Source organism: Typopeltis vanoorti, chromosome 3, assembly GCF_054136105.1.
Source record: "Typopeltis vanoorti isolate ZY-2024b chromosome 3, IOZ_Tvanoo_1.0, whole genome shotgun sequence".
Taxonomy (NCBI): Eukaryota; Metazoa; Arthropoda; class Arachnida; order Uropygi; family Thelyphonidae; genus Typopeltis; species Typopeltis vanoorti.
Genome location: NC_143551.1, coordinates 78112536 through 78135111, shown reverse-complemented (window position 1 = coordinate 78135111; position 22576 = coordinate 78112536). Strand labels below are relative to the sequence as shown.

The 22576-nt window shown below is 36.6% G+C and overlaps 1 protein-coding gene across 5 annotated transcripts in view; it reads left to right on the top strand.

Moving 5' to 3' along the window:
- Positions 1 to 22576, top strand: part of LOC150108301 (sodium- and chloride-dependent GABA transporter 1-like) — a 213845-nt gene that overhangs the window by 96691 nt on the left and 94578 nt on the right. For all 5 annotated transcript variants that reach the window (XM_090390687.1, XM_090390691.1, XM_090390689.1 and 2 more), the window contains 2 exons: positions 2703 to 2934; positions 20580 to 20712. In XM_090390687.1, the coding sequence (XP_090246813.1) occupies positions 2703 to 2934; positions 20580 to 20712 (365 nt within the window). The remainder of the gene's footprint in view (positions 1 to 2702; positions 2935 to 20579; positions 20713 to 22576) is intronic.

The window sequence follows — 22576 nt, the reverse complement described above, 5'->3', positions numbered from 1 at the left end:
CTACTTTCTCATCCCCAAGAAATTTAGGTGACCAAATCTAAACACACTAGTCTAGAGGTTATATCAAATTCTTCTAAAGAGGAATAATAATTTTCTTACTTGTCTGTGTTTTTCAGCCTCACAGTGATTCTTTATGCTATTTTGCCTGCTTTTGCAATATGCCCTGAACTTCCACTTCCTGTCTGCTATCATTCAGAAAATCTCTGGCCTCATCAATTTCTTTCATTGTAATCTCATCACTGTAGAATTCTGCTTCTACTTTTAATCTTTTTTTTGGGCCAAAATGCATAACTTGACATGACTGGCGACCATTTTTCTTTATCTGCAATGTCAGGCTATTGAAATTATCTTGCCAGATCTTTACAACACTTTTACTGTTATTCTCCCCATCCAGCATTATTAGCCAAAAACTAGATATTATTTTTCAAAGTATTTCCAATATCATTAATGTACAATTTAAAAGTGGACCAAGTATATGGCCATGTGCTACTATTGGTTACCTGCCTTCTTTATTCTACTCCATCATTGATGTCTGTCTGTCTATCAGTCACCCTCTTATTCCATGTCACCAACATCATATAAAATTTATTATAGAATTAGAGTAAATTATTAAGGCAAGAGCTCTCTCTTCACAATGCCATACTGTCTCTATCATTAATAGTATCTCCCTCATCCTGTTCTGTCCTCCCTGAAAATACAGTATCTTTTTCATTCTGATCTCTCTCTAATACCTGCAATTTTAGACTAAGTTGACTTATCAGTGCCAAGAACTCTTCATCGTTATTCCTACTGTTTTTGTCAGCAGTATATGTGAAGTGCAGTTTCCTCATGAGCTCAGGGTAAAACATATATTAATATATTGTTCCTCATTTAAAACTCTGGTAATGTTTAGCATGATATACAGTATATCAGATGCATTCATTTAGTGTTTATATAGAAAAATATATTTAAAAGTGATTATAATCCAATTGGATAAAAATTGTTATTCATAAAAATGATCCAAGGCAAAAATGAAAAAAAAAAAAAAGAAAGAAAAGATTTTTCCATTTCCCATGGGTTTAAGAAGTTTCATTTAAAAGTTAAAACCAGTGAAAATTGGTCTTCTCTCTTGAAAGTAACTGTTTATAATGTTTTTTTTAATATAATAAAAAAAATATAGCAATATATAGCAATCATTTTTGTAGAAACACCATAAGAAATATAATGTTCATAGAGCCTCCATTGCTCAGTCGGTATAGACGAAGCCCTTTGGTTGGAAAGACTTGGGTTCAAATCCTGTCTAGGACATGAAGGACCTTTCTCAGGGCTTTTCAACTGAAGGCAGGTTGGCCAGTCTCATACAGAGGTAGAGTGTTTTTCATCCCTCAGAACATACAACATACAAACTGGCCATTAGATCACATGCAATTAACATACATAATACACAGTCTGTAGGAAACAACAGTTGACCCCCGCTGAAGGACCATAAAACCAGGCAGGAAACCAATGGACAAATAGTCCAGCAATGTACTGGTTAAGGGGAATGCCCCCATCCAGACACAAGCTAAGGAATAAAAAAAAATATGTTCCTAAGACAAAAAAACATAAAAAAACCAAATATTAAATTTGCACTTCCGAATGCTTATTTTATTCATATACACTGATATGGTTATAATAAACTTATAACAAAATGTTTGTAGCTTGTTACTGAAATGGTTTTTATGACTGTAGTAATGTGTTTACCTTTATGAAAAATTCATAGCGTAGTCAGAAAATTGACATGCACTTTGGAAAGGTTGAGTTTGAATGTTATCTAGGATCTTCTTCTTCCTCTTAGCATTTGTCCTGTTTGTCCTATTTTATGGCAGGGTCTCCACTCATATGCACTGCTTCCTCCATCTTACATGGTCTTGGGCAATTCTACTGTTGACATTTGCTGTGTCCATGTCTTTAGTTAGGCGATCAAGCTGACGTGTCTTTGGTTGGCCTCTTGGTTATTGGTGGTCAACATTAAGCCTCATGGCAGAATGTTATTATTATTATTATTATTACCCCAAGACCTCATGGAGTCAAAGACTCATCTGGGAGGTCCTTTTATCACACACGCATCTCATCATGCCGTGTCTTAAACACACTCAAACCCCTTGCAGACACCACACTCTCAGGCAAGGCATTCCAATCATTCACAACTCTACATGAAAAAAACCTGCCTCTCACTCCCCTACTCACACCCTCTTTATATAGCTTCCACGGATGGCTTCTTGTTCTCCCCCGATCTCCCACTATTCTCTGTAGAACTTCTTCACCATTGATCCTATAACAACCCTTTACCAACTTGTAGGTCTCTATCATCTAGGATATAACATGAATGATATAATATAACATGTTGTTATATTATATCATTCATGATGTTATATCCTAGATATAACATTGTGATGATGATGTTATATCTAGGATATAACATGAAGGATATAATATAATCACCAATTCAGAGAATTGGTGATTATATCTTTGTGCAAATTACTTTTATAAATTCCATGGTTATTAACAGACCATTTTGCCTAATTTCTTCAATAAAAAAATGTTATTTTGTTTTTTTTTATATAATTTAATTTTACTGATTACTATAACTTTAATTATTATTTTTTATCATTAAAATATCATTTTATCATTTTTTTTATCATTAAAAGTATCTTGTTTGATAATTTATTATTATTTTTCAGGTGTTGGATATGCATCCATGACAATAGTCGCCCTTTACAACATTTACTACATAATAATTGTTGCTTGGATTCTCTTTTATTTGGTATCATCATTTGCAGCAGTACTTCCATGGCAACGTTGTGATAGAGAATGGAACACTTTACTTTGTAAAACTGATAATTTTACATATATTAATCAAACTGATATAGATGAATATAAGGATCCAATATCTCCAGTTGTTGAATTCTGGGAGTAAGTCATCTTGTGTTCTTTTTTTCATTTGTATCCATTAAATTAATAAACTACACATAATTTGGCCACAAAATTAACTAGTTTGTAAAAATTGATTCCATTCTCAAAATCATTATTGTTTAATAACTTAAGAAAGAACATGTACATTTAATTGATTGGAAAAAATAATTCATAATAGATTTTGCTTTGAGTATTTCTAAGCATCATCAGTGCTGTAAAAGCTTAGAGAACAGTGGAAAATTCAAATACTGCTGATTATAGTGTATGGTTAACAAAGGCTATCTTTTAAATGCAAATATGTGTGTGGGTGGGTGTACACAATGCGTAAACAAAAAAAGTACATATATGAAAGATGCCTCCAGACATGATGTCAGAATTCATGTGAAGTTCCAGCTGACAGTCACTTTCAAACTTATCAACAAAATCTGCCAGTTGTTTTCCTCTCTTAAATATGAACTTCTCCCCTTGTGTCTAGTTCATGTTTATCAAGTTCCATACTCATGCAGTTGAAGACATCTAAACTCATGTATAGGTTTAGATGTCAGACTAGTAAATGGGATTGTGGTTGACTGTCTGATAGATATCAGAAAGTTGTGTATATGAAGTGTAGATGTGGTAGCCCTTCAGGGGTGGGATTTGAATAAGCTGAACATATGGCCATATAAATGAGGATGTCAGTATAATTCTACCAAATGTAATGTAATGAAGTTTGGAATGTATCAATAGGAGGCTGCATACCCTTTTGGTGGAATCATACTAGACGAAGTGGAAGAGACAAGGGACCTTGGGATGATGATTGATAGAAACATGAAGTTTAGGGGACATATCACAAAAGTAATGAAGGTAACCCAGGGGATTGCTGCAATACTGAGAAGGATATTGACCAGCAGAGATAGATGAGTTGTAGTTCCATTATATGAAACCCTGATCAGTCCACACATGGATTATTGTCTTCATATTTGAAAGGGATAAATTAACCTTAGAGAGGATGCAGTGGCAGATAACAAAAACTGTCAGGACTGTACAGTGTTAGTTATGAGGATAGACTGAGGGAATGTGGACTGCAAAGCTTGATAGACAGAAGGAGAGTTGATGTGATCAAGGCATTTTAACTGTTGAGAAGTAATTACAGGGCGAGTTCTTTCATATGGTAGAGCAAGGGGAAGAAGTGATGATAATAGGCCATGCCTGGATGTTGTGGAATGGAAGTCGTGAGCAAAAAGGTGAAGAGGTGGTCTCTTTGCATAGAGGGTTGAAGCATGGAATGCATTGCCTGATAAAGTGGTGGCAGTCACGAATAGTGAATGAGTTTAAGGAATGGTAGGATAGACTGTGTTGTTTAGAATGGGCATCCTACAATGAGTCTTGTCTCTATGGAGGTCCTGAATAATAATAATAAAGAAAATATTTCGCTGGTATTATATCCAGCATCTTCAGAGCACACAACACAAAGTTTGTTACAAATGCAAAACAACCACAATCACGGTGTAACAGTGGGGCTAGTAAAAGTAATTGCAGCGTGCAACACAAGACTAAAGTCCTAATATGGCGCCATCTAGGTTAAATAAAAAAAGGTTCAAAGTTTTGAAATAGTAGTCCAAATGATAGTCTTTGAAAGTTTGAAAAAATAAAATAAAATAAAAGTAATAAATATTAATTTGGTCTTAAGACGACTGTCTCCCAAATCTTTGGTAGATTTATACGGCCATACTTGTTAAGGTTTAGAGTATGTTTTAAGGCTTCTGTTGATTCCAGGAACAACCTCTCTGACTTGTAGAAGCTTGTGTGCATTACTTTTGTTTCTTTCCAATTGATCCTGTGTGCAGGGGTATCCAAAGCATGGTCTGCCAGACCCGACTTGCCATAGCAAAAGTGTCGGATATATTTTTGTGTTCACTGAGGCGGATGTCCACAGTTCTTCCTGTCTGTCCATAGTAGGCTTGATGGCAAGAACAGGGCACTTCATAGACTTCTGGATGTGATAAAGGAGTGCATTTGTCCTTAGGTGAATGAATGAGAGTTGCTAATTTTACATAAGGTTTAAATACTGTGCATAGTTGGTGTTTGTTAAGCACCCTAAATATCTTTTCAGATGTGCCTTTAATGTATGGGATGGTGATAGTTTTGTTGTAGTCTTCTGTGGTAGATAGAGGAGATTTCTGGGTAGCATTTAGTATGTTATCTATCTTATGGGGATTATAACCATTGGTTAAGAAGGTGTGTCGTAGGTGAGAAAGTTCAGCAGTGAGAGCAATGTCATTGGAACAGATTGCTCTAGCTGTGTTAGTGTTTTTAAGATACCATATTGTTGAGAAGGGTGATGTTGTGATTGTTTGTGTATCTCCCTGTATGTGTGGATTTTCTATAAACTGAAAATGATAAGGAACCTTCTGGAAGACGTGTGATCAGTGTGTCCAGGAAGGGTAGGCAGTCATTGGCTTCTAGTTCGCATTTTTGGAAATTATGGAGACAACTACCTTGTTTGAATAAAAACTTTAGCTTACTATTACTAAAATTTTTTTTTACAATTCGACGTTTCGACCTTTATGTCAAGGTCATCTTCTGGAGCGTACAAATATACACAGGAAACAAGCTATACTACAATCATACTGGTTCGTTAAAGACACTGACTAACCGCTACCACAATTGTTGGCCTGACCTCTGGTGAAAAAAAAAAAAAAAAATTATACATCAACGCTAAAGTCCTATTATTTGTGTTGTCTACTATATACATATATTAACATCATTCCAGCCAGTTGGAGTGGAATGGTTTCTAATAATAGCAGATTGGCTAGAGTCCTGATTTATGTTGAATCTTTCAAATTAGGTTGGCTGAATGTGTGCCATCCAGATCCTTGGAATTTTCATACCATCTTTATTGTTGATATTTGGGTGGTTTATCAGGATTTCGCAGGATTCTTTAAATTTTCTTTCGTACCATGTTTTTGTGCGGTGTAAGGAGCAAGTGCTTTTCCAGTTGATTTGGTGTAAGGTGTTGAGTGCGTGGTCTGAGAGGCCTGCTTCACCATAATGGTTATATTAATGTGTCTAATGTGTTCTTTTTTGAGTATAGGGATTGTCCGTCCTGTTTCACCAATGTACGGTAAGTTACAGGTGCAGCGGATGCAATAGACTCCAGGATGTGCTAATGGGAGGAGAGGGTCTTTAGAGGAGCGGAATATGGTTTTAAGTTTAGTGGGTGGTTTAAAGGTGGCATTAAGGTTATAATGTTGTAGGATTCTATTGATTTTTTCTGATAACCCTTTAATGTATGGGATGGCTATGGTTTTACTGTAATCTAGATTCGTTTTTGTTGTGGTTTTATAGAGTATTTTATTGACAGTATTTTTGTTATAGCCATTGTTTATGAATGTGTCACTAATGATTTTTAGTTCTTGTTTCAGGGCCTGCTGGTTAGAGCAAATAGTTGTGGCTCTGTTTTTAAGGGTGTTTATGACTCCATATTTTTGTGCTGGGTGGTGATATGAATTCGCATGTATGTATTGGCCCATGTGTGTCGGTTTTCGGTAGACCGTGAAGGATAGATTGCCTGAAGGAAGACGTGTAACTAGTGTGTCTAGGAACGGGAGCGAATTTTGGTTTTCGATTTCGATGGTAAATTGTATGCGTTCGTGTTGTTTGTTTAGGTGGCTGAGGAATGTGTTTAGCGTTTGTTGACTGTGCGGCCAGATCGCGAACACGTCGTCAACGTATCTGAGCCAGATTGTCGGTCGAAGCGTGGCGGAATCAAGAGCCCTTTGCTCAAAGGTTTCTGTGTAGAAGTTCGCGATTGGGGGAGATAATGGTGAGCCCATGGCCGTACCTTCCTTTTGTAGGTAGAATTTGTTTTGCCACACGAAGTAACCGGACTTTAGTACGTGGGCAAAGAGGGCCGTAATGTTGGGTGGAAATTTGTTCCGTAGTAGGAGAATTGTGTCATTGATGGGTACATTAGTGAAGAGGGCAGAAACGTCAAAACTGACTAATAAGTCGTCTTTGTCGAGTGTTATGTTTTTGATTATGTTTACAAAGTGTTGTGTGTTTTTTACGTAGGAGGAGGAATGACCTACCAACTCCTTGAGTGTTGCCGCTAATTTCTTGGCTAGGTAGTAATTGGGACTGTCTATTCCTTCCACTATTGGTCGAAAGGGCACATTTTGTTTGTGTATTTTCGGAACCCCATATATTCTGGGGGGGGCGGGCGTAGTGGGGTTTGAGTTTTTTAACTGTGTCTGATGGCCAAGAAGTGACGGACTTTAATAGTTTTTCTGTTTTGTCCTTTATCCTCTTTGTTGGGTTATAATTTACCATTTTATATGTGTTGTTATCGGCTACTAGTTGGTTCATTTTCAGTATGTATGTTGACCTGTCAAGGACAACAGTGGCATTGCCTTTATCAGCTTTCGTTATTATTATGTTTTGTTTGGCTTTTAACGATTTAATTGCTGCTAATTCTGTTTTAGTCAGGTTGTTCTGTATGGTTTTCTTGGTATTTAGAACATTACCGGTTTCTAGTCGTATTTTGTCTGCTATGTTAGGTAGGGATCTGATGCCTCTTTCAATGTGGTAGATAAAATCTAATTTGTTTACCTTTTTAGGCGCTATTGCATAGTTCAGTCCTTTATTCAGCAGTGTGAGTTCGCCGTTGTTCAGGGTGTGGCTTGATAAGTTAATCACATGGTTCTTGCTTGTTGGTGGTTGGTCGCTTCTTGTCTCCCTTGTTTGTTGTTCATTGTTTTTTCTCGGGGAGGAAGTCCTCTGATTGGCCGCCATATTTTGCCGTTGTTTCAACCTTTTTTTTTTTTTTTTTTTCACCAGAGGTCAGACCAACAATTGTGGTAGCGGTTAGTCAGTGTCTTTAACGAACCAGTATGATTGTAGTATAGCTTGTTTCCTGTGTATATTTGTACGCTCCAGAAGATGACCTTGACATAAAGGTCGAAACGTCGAATTGTAAAAAAAAAAAATTTTAGTAATAGTAAACTAAAGTTTTTATTCAAACACGGTAGTTGTCTCCATAATTTCCAAAAATGCATTCGGATCACCGTGCAAGCCTAAAAGAAAGGCTTCTAGTTCCATTGTAAAGTGGATTTTAGGGTGCTGGCTATTTAGATGCACTAAAAATGTATTTATTGTGTCTGGGCCATGTGGCAAAATAGCAAACACATCATCAACATAGTGTAACCAGAGACTAGGTTTGAGAGTGGCTGTGTTGATAGCTAATTTTTCTTATCCATCTGTGTTCACATCAAACCGTGAAATCTGTTGCAAAAAAGTCTGACAAACACATAAGCCTATCCACGCGTAATAATAATAAAGGATTATTGTTTAATATGCTTCTATAATTGCTCTTAAGTGTCATCAATGAAATGTTCAACTTATGGTGCATACCACTTGATATATGCAAGGGAAAGAGGAAGGATTGGGTCTTTTTTATTAAGTTCACACACACACTGAGAAGTTTCACAGCACATAGTGACATATGTTGACAAGGGTCAAGAAAGAAAGAATCTTTTTGGAGGGTATAGTTCTTAGAGAATACTTCATGAGTAAGGCTGTCAGAGAATAGAAGTAGATGAAATGAAATAGGAGAAAAATCAGGTTTGGTGGGTTAGACTATAAATGATGCAGCTGCTGCTTATGTCATTATAGGCTTAGTAGAAAGTGTGTGTGGTTGGCTGAGTGGTTAGTGTATCCACTCAGAGGGTGGATACACTATTTTAGCCCATGTGCTGGAATAGCAAACGGTCATGGTCCAGAATCCCATCATGAGCATGCATGTTTGTGATTAGGTAGATTTCATTGCCCAGTATGAGACTACTTCCTCGCTTATTTGGAGGCCTGAAGTGGCTTGAAAAAGTTCCATGTTTGGTCTCTAGAGCAGAGTTTCGGGACCATGTAAAAATAAAATTAAAAAATTACAAAAAAAATATAAAATTGATAAAAAAAATTCTTAGCCCACCCACAGTACAAATGTACTATAGGTTTACTAATAACCTTTTGCAGGTGGGAACTGCATAAAACACACATGCGCGCGCGCACACACACACACACACACACACACACACACACACAGTATATCTGTGAGGAGATAATGATAGATGTGCTATTCCATTTCAGTAACATAACAGCCATGAACATATCTGTAGGAAAGACATCAAGTTGAAACAGATCACTGTCTGTGAGATAATGGTTGAATATTCACTTGTGATGAGAGAGAGAGAATTCATTGATTATCTGAATTCTTCTCCTTTGGACACCATCAAAAATTTTATGGAGGATGTTTCTGGTGTACCATTCACCAAATGTTGGGTAGATTTCAGAGATGTACAGAGTTAATTAATCTGAGCAAAAATGGACCCATGTTTCTTGGAGACTAAGGAAACTACAGCTGGGATGTGTTTGTCTAGGAAAAGCCAGAAGTGAATGTTTGCTGAAGAAGAAGAGAGATCTGGTCTTGTGTGGGGAGCTGGGTATTTCTAAAGATACGTCAGGTGAACTAAGAACTTTTTTATGACAAAAAAAAAGAGATTAGTATCATTGAAGACAATTAGGTTATTACGACCTTTCCTGGCACAACAATCATATCACATTTATAGTTTCCTCATCCTCCAAAAACGTAAGAATCCTTTACTGCTTGGGTTAATTAACTTTGTAACATAGTGGAGGATTTTGTAACATGCTATGTGTCATTTATGCATGCTATGAATTAAAAATGTGGCAAGTGAGGAATGTGTCTGTGTGCATTAAATGCAGTCAGTAGAGCATTGGAAACAGGTGGGGAGTTTATTTGATGCTATGGGTGTGTGTGTGTGTGTGTGCAGAGGGTTTGAGGAGTGTTTGTCTGGAGGAATGGTAGAGCATGGCATTAGCAGTAAAGCAAGGTGAAAATGAGGAAAGGTGATAGTGATGTGATGGTTGGTACAAATGACCTGAAAGATAGTGGGAATCATGTAGCAAGGGATTGATGTTAAGAATTATTATTATAATAATGGTGTCTCCATGGAATCAGAAGACTCATTGTGGGAGATTAATTATTCACACATTTTGGTGACTTCAAAGTATTCTCTCTAAAACTTCAACTCTGTCTGCAATCACTCAAGTCCCTAGCTGCATCAGTTTCCTGGTTCAGTTCCATCAGTGTAGCATGCAGCTTGTGATCTCTTCCCAAAGTGCATCACTTTACATTTGGCTACATTAAATAAGAAGCAATTTATCTTTGCCCATACTATTAGTCTATTTATATCTTCCTCCAGAATCTCTGCATCATCTTTATTTACAGAGGATCAAGTATTGGGCCTTTGGTACACCCGAGTGTCATTTTCCTTCTCCTGGACTCAACTTCTCCATGAACCACTGTTTGATATCTGTCCATCAGCCACCCTTTAATCAAAATTTCCAGGTTCATATCAATCCCAATTTTCCCTAATTTATTCAATAGATTTCTATGTGGAATCTTGTCAATGCTTTTGTAAAGTCGAGCAATATCCGAGTAGCCATTTCCCTTATCCAACTCCGTTGTCAATTTATTATAAGAAGTAAGCAAATGATTATTATTATTATTGCATGGGCCCCTCCATGGAGTCCTAAGACTAATCATCGGAGAACCAAATTATCAACACAATCTGTCATATCTCTGCTTGAAACCATTAACAGACAGTTAATGAAAAATCTAGTCCTCATGCCCTTGCTAACCACACTTACCCAACTTCCAGGGATGACCTCTTGTTCTGTCCCCTCTAGCAAGGGGTTAAAAATTTTCCCCTGCATCAATCCTATAAAATCTTTTAATTAACTTAAATGTTTCAATCATATACCCCCCCCCTTTTTTTTTTGCCTATCAACCAACTTTTACAATCAAACTCTCGATTTATCCTCATAGGGAGCATTCCACAGACCAATCACCTCTGGATCCTCTCCACCACTTCCTTATCCCCAAGAAACCTAGGTGACCGGACCTGAGCACAGTAATCCAAATGAGGTCGTATCAAGACTTTATAAAGAGGAATGGTCACTCCTTTATCTCTGCTTGGGAGTGTATTCTTCAATAACCAAGTAATCCTCTGAGCTACCCTGGCTTCTTTAGCAATATGCCCTCTGAACTTCAACTCGCTATCTACTACTACCCTCAGCTCACTGGCTTTATCAATTTCCTGGAGTACAGTTCTCATAATGTGGTAAACAGCTTGTAATCTTTGTATCCCAAAATGCATAAGTTTATACTTTTCCACATTAAATTGCCATTCATTATGTTTTTCCCATACTGTCAGCCTGTTCAAATCATCCTGCAAGCTCTCTACATCACTTTGATTAACTATTACCCTAACCCAACTTTGCATTATCATCATTCTAAGAACTGAATATTTCACTTCAAATTATTTCCAATATCATTTATGTACAAATTCCTATCCTGTCCTGTCAGGTGTCTTCTCCCTCCAGGAGATTGACTGCCATGTGTCTCCACCATGTCCTATTCTGTGCCTCTCTGCTGCATTCCTCATATGAGAGATAGGTCCAGTTTTCTATATTTTTCATCCACTCCAGTCTTTGTCTTCCTCTCTTTCCCTCAACAGTTCCTTCAAAAAGTGTCCTTTGTAGGCAGTTATGTCTCAGAATATGTCCAAAATATCTGACTTTTTCTCTTTTTAATTTCTTTCATCAGGATCCTGTTTACGCCTGTCATCTCTAGTACCTCTTCATTTGTCTTTTTGTCTTTCCATGATATTCTCATAATTCTTCGCAGCATCCTCCAGTTTTTTTCACACCATGTCTCTACTCCATATTATAATGATGTAGACCATATGTAACATTTGAAGATTCTTAGTCTTGTTTTCAGATTTAATTCTCTAGATGTTAGTAGATTTTCATACTGTTGAAAGTTGACCTTGCAATTTCAATCCTTTTTCTAATTTCATCTTCTGTCCTGCCATTATCTGTGATCAAGTGTCCAAGGTATATGTATTTTTGCAACTGTTCTAATTTATTTCCTTTTATATTGATGCATATTTTTGGTATTTTCTTTTACCTTGAAATTATCATGATTTTTGTCTTTTTAAAGTTGAAACTGAGGCCATACTGTTCGCTATACTTGAGGGTTTCATCTATAAGAGTTTTGAGGTCATATTTGTTTTCAGCTAGAATAACCATGTCATCTGCATATCTTAGGTTATTAACATTTCTGTCCCCTACAGTGATTCCTTTGAAGTTACTAATTTTATTAGTAACTTCAAAGGAATCAGTACACAATAAATAACGGAAAAAACTCACGTAGAAAGATTATTTATTAGTATAATTTTCGCCTGTGTGTCACAGGCATTCTCAGTACATTAAGCTCAAAATTAAACACTAACTGAGGATGTACTTAATGTACTGAGGATGCCTGTGACACACAGGCGAAAATTATACTAATAAATAATCTTTCTACGTGAGTTTTTTCCGTTATTTATTGTGTACCGATATGTCTACTCACGGTTTACCTCTTTTAAAACTTATTCAAAGGAATCACTTTTCTGAACTGGGAATTCTTCTGAGGTCTCTCTATTTATTCTCAAAGATGCAGTCTGTTCCCAGTAAAGATTAGTTAATAGCCTAATGTCTTTTCCATCCATGCCTCTTTTTGAAAGGATTTCAATTAATTGTTCATGTTGGACATTGTCAAATACCTTTTTGTAATCTATGAAGCAGAGGTACACATCATTTTGTTTTTCTAGATATCTTTCTATGATGGTTCTGATGTTGAAAATACCTTCTCTTGTACCTACATTTTCCTTGAAGCCACTTTGTGTATCATTTATTTCTATGTTTATTTTTCTTTTATTTCTTTCAAGAATAACGTATAGGAGGACTTTTGATACGTGACTGATGAGGCTGATTGTCCTGAACTCTTCACATCTTGTAGCTTTTGTTTTTTTGGGAATTGGAACGAAAATTGAGTGATTAAGATCTTTTGGTAGAAATCTAGTTTCATGTATTTTATTGCATAATGTACAAATTAAACAGCAGTTAATTAAAGATACAAGAAATTATATACTTGGTTTAATCCTTTATCCAAGTGTAAGCAAAGAAAGTTTGCACCTGAAGTATTTTCAGGACTGGGGCAACTCATATATAGAAGCTAATGAATTCACATCACTTGCCTTAGTATCCCATAATGCAAAGCATGTATGTATAGACATGTATAATGTTATGCATTGTGGGAAGCATCACTACCCAGACCAGTTTCTATCTTTATTGAGGTCTCATCAGTGGGAGCCAGACCGGGGGTGATACTAAGGTTGAAGTAATGCAGAAGTCATATTTTCATATACGAGTAGCCAAAAGGTGTCGCACCTTATTATTAAAATAGAATTAGAAGTTTTTCCCAAGTGGAAAAACTTCCAATAAACAGGAGTAGTCCAAGGCACAGAGTCCTGCACCACACCACTAGTTACATGCTTTCTCCGTGATTCTGCTCCTTCTCCATGTACTACTTATTGATATCTTTCCAGATACCACCCTTTTATCCATACCACTAGTTTCATATCCATCCCTCATTTGTTTCAGTTTGTATAACAGTGTTCCATGTGATATCAAATGCCTTTGCAAAATCCAGCACTATCATTGTGTAGCCAATTCCTTTATTCAACAGAGCTGTCACTATTATAAAAGGTTAGTGAATTACTAAGGCATGACTGACCCTTACAAAGCCATGCTTCCCCTCATAGAGGTATCATATTCTTATTTACCCATTCCTGAATTCTCTTTTTGACCAACTTTTCCAGTATTTTTACCACTACTCCCGAGATACTGATTGGTCTATAATTTTTTACTGCAGACTTAGATCCTCCTATGTGCAAAGATTATTTTTCCCTCCTTCCACTCACTTGGGACTTTTCCAGAGCATCATTATCATTTCCTAATATGTACCCGCAAGGGGTTTGCAGGCTACTATGACAGCACGACACGATTAAGTTTACATGTTTAATCATCTGATAATATATGATATGGTGGTGCATAGTATGCACCATAATAAATTTTGCCAGAGTTGAGACAAATTAAGCCAGTTGTTTAAGTTCCTAGTTCCCCTTCACATTCTCTTAAACTGAGCCAATATGCCATCCTGCCCCCACAACTCACAGCTGTATTTCCATTCAGATTCTTCAATATCCTAAATACCTCCAATTCATCAATTTGAGGTATTTTCTGACATCAGTAATTGTCTTCTCTGCCATAACAATATCTTCACTTGGATGATATGCCCTTGCAAAATGATCACTCAGTAGCTCAACAATTTTGTCTGCCTCTGTTACCTCTTTATCATATGCACTCATTAAAGTTATCCTTTCATATTCATTCCTCCTCTTACTTGCCACATAATGAAAGAACTCTTTGGGATTTTCTTTGATTGTTTGTCCAGCTAGGGCAACTTGTAAATGCCAGTGAGTGTATTCCCGTAAGCTCTCTGGTCATATTTCATATGAAACTTTTATAGTTTCTGTATTCAGCTTTGAAATAATGCTGGATTTAATATCCACTTGATTTTTATAACTTTGGGATTTCCTTTTGCTTGCTTGGCTAATTTCTTCTCATAATCTGATTTTGTCTTTCTTACCATGCTGGCCATCTTTCTTACCTGATCCTTGTACTGTTCATGACTGGAACTGGAATTACACTTCTTAACTGGAATTTCCACATTTTCGACCTCCCAAGTCAAGACCATACATTCCTAAGGCAAGACCTATCCTTTTACAAAACCATGTTGTCCCTTATAGAGTATCATATTCTTATCCACCCAGTCCTGAATTCTGTCTTTCACCAACACCTTAATCACCACTACTGAAATGCTGCTTGGCCTATAATTTGTTACTTCTGTCTTGGAGTCTCCTTTATGCAATGAGACTATTTTGCCCTTTTTCCATTCCATGGCGTCTTCCCAGTACTGAGGCTTAAATTAAATAGTTTTGTCGAACGAGGAACTGATAATTCCCTTGCACATTCTTGTAATTCATGGGCCAATATACCATCTAATCCCATGACCATGTTCACATTGAGGTTTTACAATACTCTAAGCACCTCTTTCTCCCATCAGTCAGTGTCATATGTCACATTACAATGTAACCACCTAGTGGTACACCCATGCAAAATGCTGACTCAGTAATTCAACTATTTGGTTTAGTTTTGTTATCTCCCCATCCATTTTTTAAAGTCATTCTTCCATAGTCACTCCTCCTTTAACTTGCTGCATAGTGAAAGAACTCTTTAGAATTTCTTTTGGCATTAGCTAGCTTTCTTTCATAATTAGCTTTTGCTTTCCTTACCATACTGGTCACCTTTTTTGCCTGCATCTAATACTGCTCATAGGCATGCTGATCACCTTTTTCTGTATAATCCCTACACAACCTTTTCTTTGTGTGCAACCTCCCATCCTGTTCCTTCTATCCTCTCTGAAGACATTATATCCTTTGCATTCTATTCATATGACCATATCATTCTCTGCCAATCACACCCCACTAATGCCTATAACTTTTGGCCAAGTTGTGTTAACCAATGCCAAAAATTCCTACAACCTCCCTTACACCTTGTGTTATTTATCCTACTAAAGTTAATCTGGGGGTGGTACATTTTGCATGATGTGATCACCCTCCCAATTACTAACCTTTAGGTTGCCTAGACCCACGAAGCTTAATGAAGCTATTCATCTGATTTATCCTTCTGACTCTAGATATACATTTAGATGCTGCTTTCTTCAAACACCCCTTAACCACTCCCATGCACAACCAACATTTCTCCCCTCCAAATTCTTATGCCATGGCTCTTCATTAGCTTATCATAATCACCTACTTTGTAATTCTATATATATCCCTTCTTAACAAAAAATTCTGCATATCCAACCATCTACCAGGTCAAGACTTCATGATTACTTTCTCTAAGTGGAGTCAGAGTATCTATATTGGTTAGTGTTAAGTTCTCTGCTGCAGTGATCATATCCAGCACTCTATTGGGAGATTTCAACTATGTCCCCCATAGTTGAAATCTCCCATAATAATTACTCAACTTGTACTTATTGTGGTAATTTGCTAGTGCATGTCATCTACATTTGCCCTTATATCCCCTGGATTATAGCAGCAACCAATTACATATTTAGTCCTGTTGACATCTGTCTGATATCGGATATCCCCAAATGAACTACCCTCTGAATCCCTGTTCCCATAATGTACTTCTACTCTTTTTGATTTTAATTCCTCTGCTATCATTAGCAAAACTCCTCCTCCCATCCTGTTCCTTCTGTCCTCTCTGAGAACATTATATCCTTTGCATTCTATTCCTATGACCATATCATTCTCTGCCAATCATGCCCCACTAATGCCTATAACTTTTGGCCGAGTTGTGTTAACCAATGCCAAAAAATCCTACAACCTCCCTTACACCTTGTGTTATTTATCTTACTAAAGTTAATCTGGGGGTGGTACATTTTGCATGATGTGATCACCCTCCCAATTATTAACCTTTAGGTTGCCTAGACCCATGTGAACTTGCAACCCCCCCCACAAGCATTCTAGTTTCGATGACTTTGCAGTTCTGAACTCTCACTGAACAATACTTTCTCAAGATTATTGATCCCCAAATCCATTTAGATGCAAATCATCCACATTATATAAATCCTTCCTTCCATCAAACTCACTTCACAAATCCATGATTTGTGGAGTGAGTTTCTTTCTAATTTTTCTAAATCCATGATTTAGAAAAATTAATCATGGAAACTAAAACTTGCATGAAATAAATTTATTAGTTGTAAAATTTTCGCCTGTGTATCATATGCACCCTCATGCAATATTAGAGCATCCAATATTAAAGCATTCATTTTCATTTCATTCTCTTCATCCACAAACTCCATGCCATTCCTCCTGTACAATCTGCACAATGACTCAATTGCAATCATAGCTCTCAGTGTCAGCTTGCCTCTGTTACACCATGATAACAGTCTCACAGCTTTTATTTTCTCAGTCTTCTTTTTTTTGCATGCTAGCACTAGCAACCCTTTCATATCTTGTCACATACCACACTTATCACTTGCTAAATCATTTGTACTGGTCTCACCTTAACTCTCTCTGCATTCTTATAGCATCATTGACATTCTTAATCAGGATATCAGTTTAGCACCAGGAAAACACAATTTTATCACACTCTCTTTAATATTCTTATCAATGAATCACCATAAAAAAATCTGATTCTTATTCTCATGCTTTCGCTCTTTCTTGCTATGCTCTTTCTCTCCCATTTATTTTGCTTCTGTGTCATACCATCTGCCAGGCAACTCTGCCATCCACTCAATCTCATGTTTTGTTCTGTGAAGAACTCCACTTCATCTGATTGTTCTCTTCATTTTTCACTGCATCATTCGTATAGTCACTCATACTGCTTGTAACACTAACTATGCCAGTTGCATTATCACACATTTTGTCTTTCAACTTGCCACTTCTTACTCTCTTCACACTTCTGCATTTGCTCATGAAACACTTTTAACAAATGCATTCTCTAGTGTTGTTTTCCTTCCATACATTCATGCAGCAGCAATATGTGAGAGGAAAGATTGTGTGTGTGTGTGCGCATTGCCTCAGTATGATAACGCAGAGTGGAGGAGAAAAACAGTGATAATGGAATGAGATGTTAGTGAAAATGTGTAGGAAAAGAGAGGTTTGGAATATGCAGCCACTTGGAGTACATTTGAGATAGACGGAAGCTATGCAAGGGATGGATTGCATTTGAACACAGAAGGATGCTGGCATTTGGAGATACTTTTGTTTTCTGGGCATGTGAGCATGTTAGGGCATGGAAAGTAGAATTGCAAGAGCAGAAAGTAGCAGGGATAGCCTAAAGTGAAGATAGTGACTTAAGAACAAGAGGATGTGTGTGGTATTGCAGAGCCAAGTATAGTCTGCAGAGACTATACTTGGCTCTTGTATAGTCTTGGAGAATAATAATAGCTGTGTGAACACCTTAATATTCACTGGTTTTTGTGCATGCAAATGCCAGGAGCATTAGTCATAAAAGAAATGAGTTGGTGGCATTAATTGATTCAGTCTCTCCAAAGACTGTTGGTATCACTGTAATATGATTGACAGAGGAGGAATTGCCCTGACAGGGATAGTTGAAGGTTATAGCATATTTCAAAGATAGGGAAGGTAAATAGGGTGGTGGTGGAGTGTTACTTATGTTAAAAGATGAGTGTGTACTCATGGGTACAGAATCAGAGGAAAATAACACTAATGTCTTTTAGAATATATGCATGAGGTAGAAGTTAAATAAGACAAGATATTTAGTGGGATGTTGCTGCAGACTAGGAAATGTAGATGAGCAGAAAATGTTTAGCCAAATTCGTTTGGTAATTGCAGAGTGAGGGATCATTATGACGGACTTTACTATAGCAATATGTAGGCAGAGGAAGGAAGGAAGCAGCATACAGTAATAAGGGAACTAAATGTTTGGACTCCTTGGGGACAGTTGTCTTAGACAGCATATGGTGGAAGAAACATGAGATCATGCATTTTAGACTTGGTCATAGAATTAGAGGATGCGACCATGGCTGAGATGTCACACTTGTCCCTAAGTTGGTGAGAGTGACCATCTAGTCCTGACTTAGAGAATGAATAGGCACAGAAGCATCAAAGTGGAAACAATTTATGTCGAATTATAAGGCAGAAACTATGATAGACTTAAAAACTGGCTTGGAGTAATACAATGGATGAAAGAATTAAGGAAGAGAGAGATCAATAATACATGGGAAATACTTAAGAAAAATTTTTTAACATCAGTGGCAGACTGTATACCTTCAGTGTATGAGGTGATGGTTGTATAAAGCTCTGGGCAAATGCATCTGGATTACTGTGCTCAGATCTTATCACCAGGATTTGAAGGGTATAAAATAACCTTTGGATGTGATGCAGAGGCAAATTATGAAAATGATATCAGAACTTTACACTGTTGGTTTTGAGGTTAAAATAATTTGGAGAAAATTTATGACTAGGGAAATCAAACAGGAATTGTAGGTAGAAAAAAGGTTATGGAAGGCATATAAAGAGAGAGAGAGAGAGAGGGGTGGAGAATATAATGCTCAGGCTAGGAAGATGACCAGTATAGTAAGTAGAGAAAAATTAGAATATTGGAGGAAGACTAGCACTTTAATTCAGGAAGAATGCCAAGGAATTCTTTCACTATATGATCAGTAGGAGGAAAATGATTATGGATGGATTACCTTACTGGAAGGAGATAGTAGTCAGGTGACATAGCTGAACTGTTTGTTGAATGAAATCTTTATTAGAGTGTTCCATCCCCTGAAGTATTTAAATTGTGATATATGGGTTTGGATATTGAGATAGTGGATTGGATTGGTAACTCGTTTTCTGATAGATATCAAAGAGTAGGAAGGTTAGAAGAGGTGTTCCAATGTTCAGTACTGGGACTGTTACTATTCAATCTTTATGTCACTGAGGTTGTCACTGGATTAAAGGGAGGTATTCAGTTGCTTGAAGATGATGTGAAGTTTGGGATGGTTATTAGGACTAGTCCTGCCTTCAAGAGGAATTTGAATAGGTTGGAAAGTTGGACAAATTAAGAGGATGTCAGTTTAATACAGCTAAAGCTGAGATTTTGAAATTTAGGATCCACTGGATGATGAAGTGCAGGAAGTAAGGGATTTTGGGATAATTGTCAATAGAAATTTGAACTTCAGAAAGCATATTTCAGTGGTTGTGAAGACAACTCAGAGAATTGCTGCAATATTGAGGAGGATGTTGACCAGGAGACATAAAAGGGTGCATAAAGCTCTGATCAGACTGCATTTGGATTACTGTGCTCAGTTCTTATCGCTAGAATTTGAAGGGTGTAAAGTAACCTTTGGAGTTATGCAGAGGCAGATTATGAAAACGATATCAGAACTTAACAATGTTGGTTATGAAGATAGATTGAGGGCACTCAGACTACAGAGTTTGGTGGAAGAAGGTATTACATGTCATTCATTCAGTTTGTATTTAACAAGATTGTCTTTATATTTAAATATCTCTGAATATTAAAACAAACAAAACATCTTCTTGATTTTTTTTAAGTATATCTCTTTTTCATGAATAGCCTCTTTAGTGATGCTTCCTGAAGATCCATTTGGATTTAGAAAAATTAAACATGGAAACTAAAACTTACATGAAATAAATTTATTAGTTGTAAAATTTTCACCTGTGTATCATATGCACCCTCATCCAATATTAAAACATCCATTTGGCTTATTTTCTTTTGAAACAGATTAGTCAAATTTCTTTTTCTGTTGTAGGGATAGCTTTATAATAATTTTCTTCAATTTATAATTAAAGTTATTGATAAATTACTATAATCACCAAAAATAAAAAAAACTGATATAAATTGATTTCATTTTCAATAAAATTCACTTTATATTGACCTCTGTTTTAGATGCTCTAATTTGAGATGACAATAATGTAATTTATATACTCTGTACCAGACTGTACTTAATTAAATTATGGAAGTAATAAGAAAATTCTTAATATTCTTTGATACCATATTCTTTACTGAATATTACCATTTAGTTATACTGAACATTTAGTTATACTGAATATGTATTAACTGTACAGCAAAACTAACGTGTTTTAAAAATATTACAGAAGACGAGTATTAGGGATAACCTCAGGAATTGAAGATTTAGGAAAACTTCAGTGGGAGCTTGCACTTCTTTTATTATTGGCCTCTTTTCTTGTGTACATAGTCATTTGGCGTGGCCTTCATCAAAGTGGAAAGGTATGGTCCTATTTGCCAACTTATTAGAAAATGACATTCAAAATTGAAGAAGTAATTTAAAATGTAATTTAGCTGTGAATGTGGAGTGATCACCAAAGCAAAAGAAGCAACCAGTAGGCAATTGTATATGAAGTGAGCTTGCAGAATAATCTTTATTGAAAGAGATGTTAGATTTGAATGGTAGGGTGGTTTTTAAAATTTAAAAAAAAAAAAAAAATATATATATATATATATATATACAAAACTAGCAGATGAAATATAAAGATTTTGTATGGATTGCAGGAGTAGTTAGGGAAAAAAAAAATATTATTTATATTATTATTATCAACAGACCTCCAGAGTAAAGAGACTCATCATGGGAGATCCCACTCTCACATGCACAGCTCATCATACCTCGACTTAAATTCATTCACTGTGCCTGCAATTACTACCCTCTCAGGCAATGCATTCCAATCACCTACCATACTCTCAAGCAAAAAATATATTTCTCAACCCCTTGCTCACACCCACCATATACAGCTTCCAGGGATGGTCTTTCGTTCTCCCTCTGTCTCCAAATATTCTATAAAAAATCTCATCCATGTTACTCTGGTAATTACCTCTTACCAACCTATACTTCGTGATCATATCTCCCCCTCTTTCCTCTATCAACTAGACCTCTGTAATTTGCATTCTCTCAATCTGTCTTCATATTCCACATTACAGAAACCAGAAACCAACTTAGTCAATCATCTCTAAACCGTCTCTAACATCTCATCATCCTTTTGAAAACCAAGTTACCAAATCTGTGCACAGTAATCCATGTGCTGACTGATCAAAGCCTTGTACAATGGAATCAGAACATCCTTACTTCTACACGTCACTGTTCTCTGCATCATTCCCATAATCAGCTGTGTTTTTCCTTATAATTTTAACAAAATGTCCATAAAATTTCAAGTCCCTATCCACCCAGATCTTTAATCTCCTCCACTTCCTCTAAAATATCCCCACTAATCCTATACTCTGCATCCCATCTTTGCTTCCCAAATTTTAAAACCTTACACTTTGCTACATTAAACTAACATCTCCACATACTGCCCATTCAGAGTCTATTTAGGTCCTTTTGCAAAGCTACAACATCTGCTCTACTTCTCATAACTCTCCCCAACTTTGCATCATCTGCAAACAACTGTACATCACAATTTACATACAAATCATTTACATAATTTACATACAAATTAAATAATGGCCCCAAAAAAGACCCCTGGGCATGCCACTAGTGACTTTCCTCTTCTGTGATATCACTCTTCCCCATACAGAACCTGCTGATACCTATCAGACAGCCAATCACTAATCTACTATCCAATCCCATCTGTTCCACTTTAATTACTAATTTGTTATGTGGCAATCTATCAAAAGCCTTTGCAAAATCTAAATATACTACTGTATATGCATCCTTCTTGTCCACTGTATTCGTATTACCTTATTATAATAAGTAAGCAGATGCTAAAACATGATCTTCCGTTAGCAAACCCATGCTGTCCCTTAAAGAGAAATCTACTGCTGTTAACCCAGTTCTGAATCCTTGTCCTCACTAGCTTCTCTAACACCTCACCTTGACCTCAACTCCAGACAAGTAGATTGGCCTATTATTCGAAGCCTTAGTCTTATCATCCCCTTTATGAAGGGGAATAGTTTTGCCATCTTTCCACTCCTTTGGAACTTGGGCTAATCTAAGAGACTTATGTTAAAATGTAAATTAAAGCTGTTATTAACTTCATTTCCTCAATACATGTAGAGTATAGGATTGGTGGGGATATACCATCAAGGAGTTTAACAATTTCTCATATATCTCCTGCTCACTCACCAACATTGGTTCCTCCCC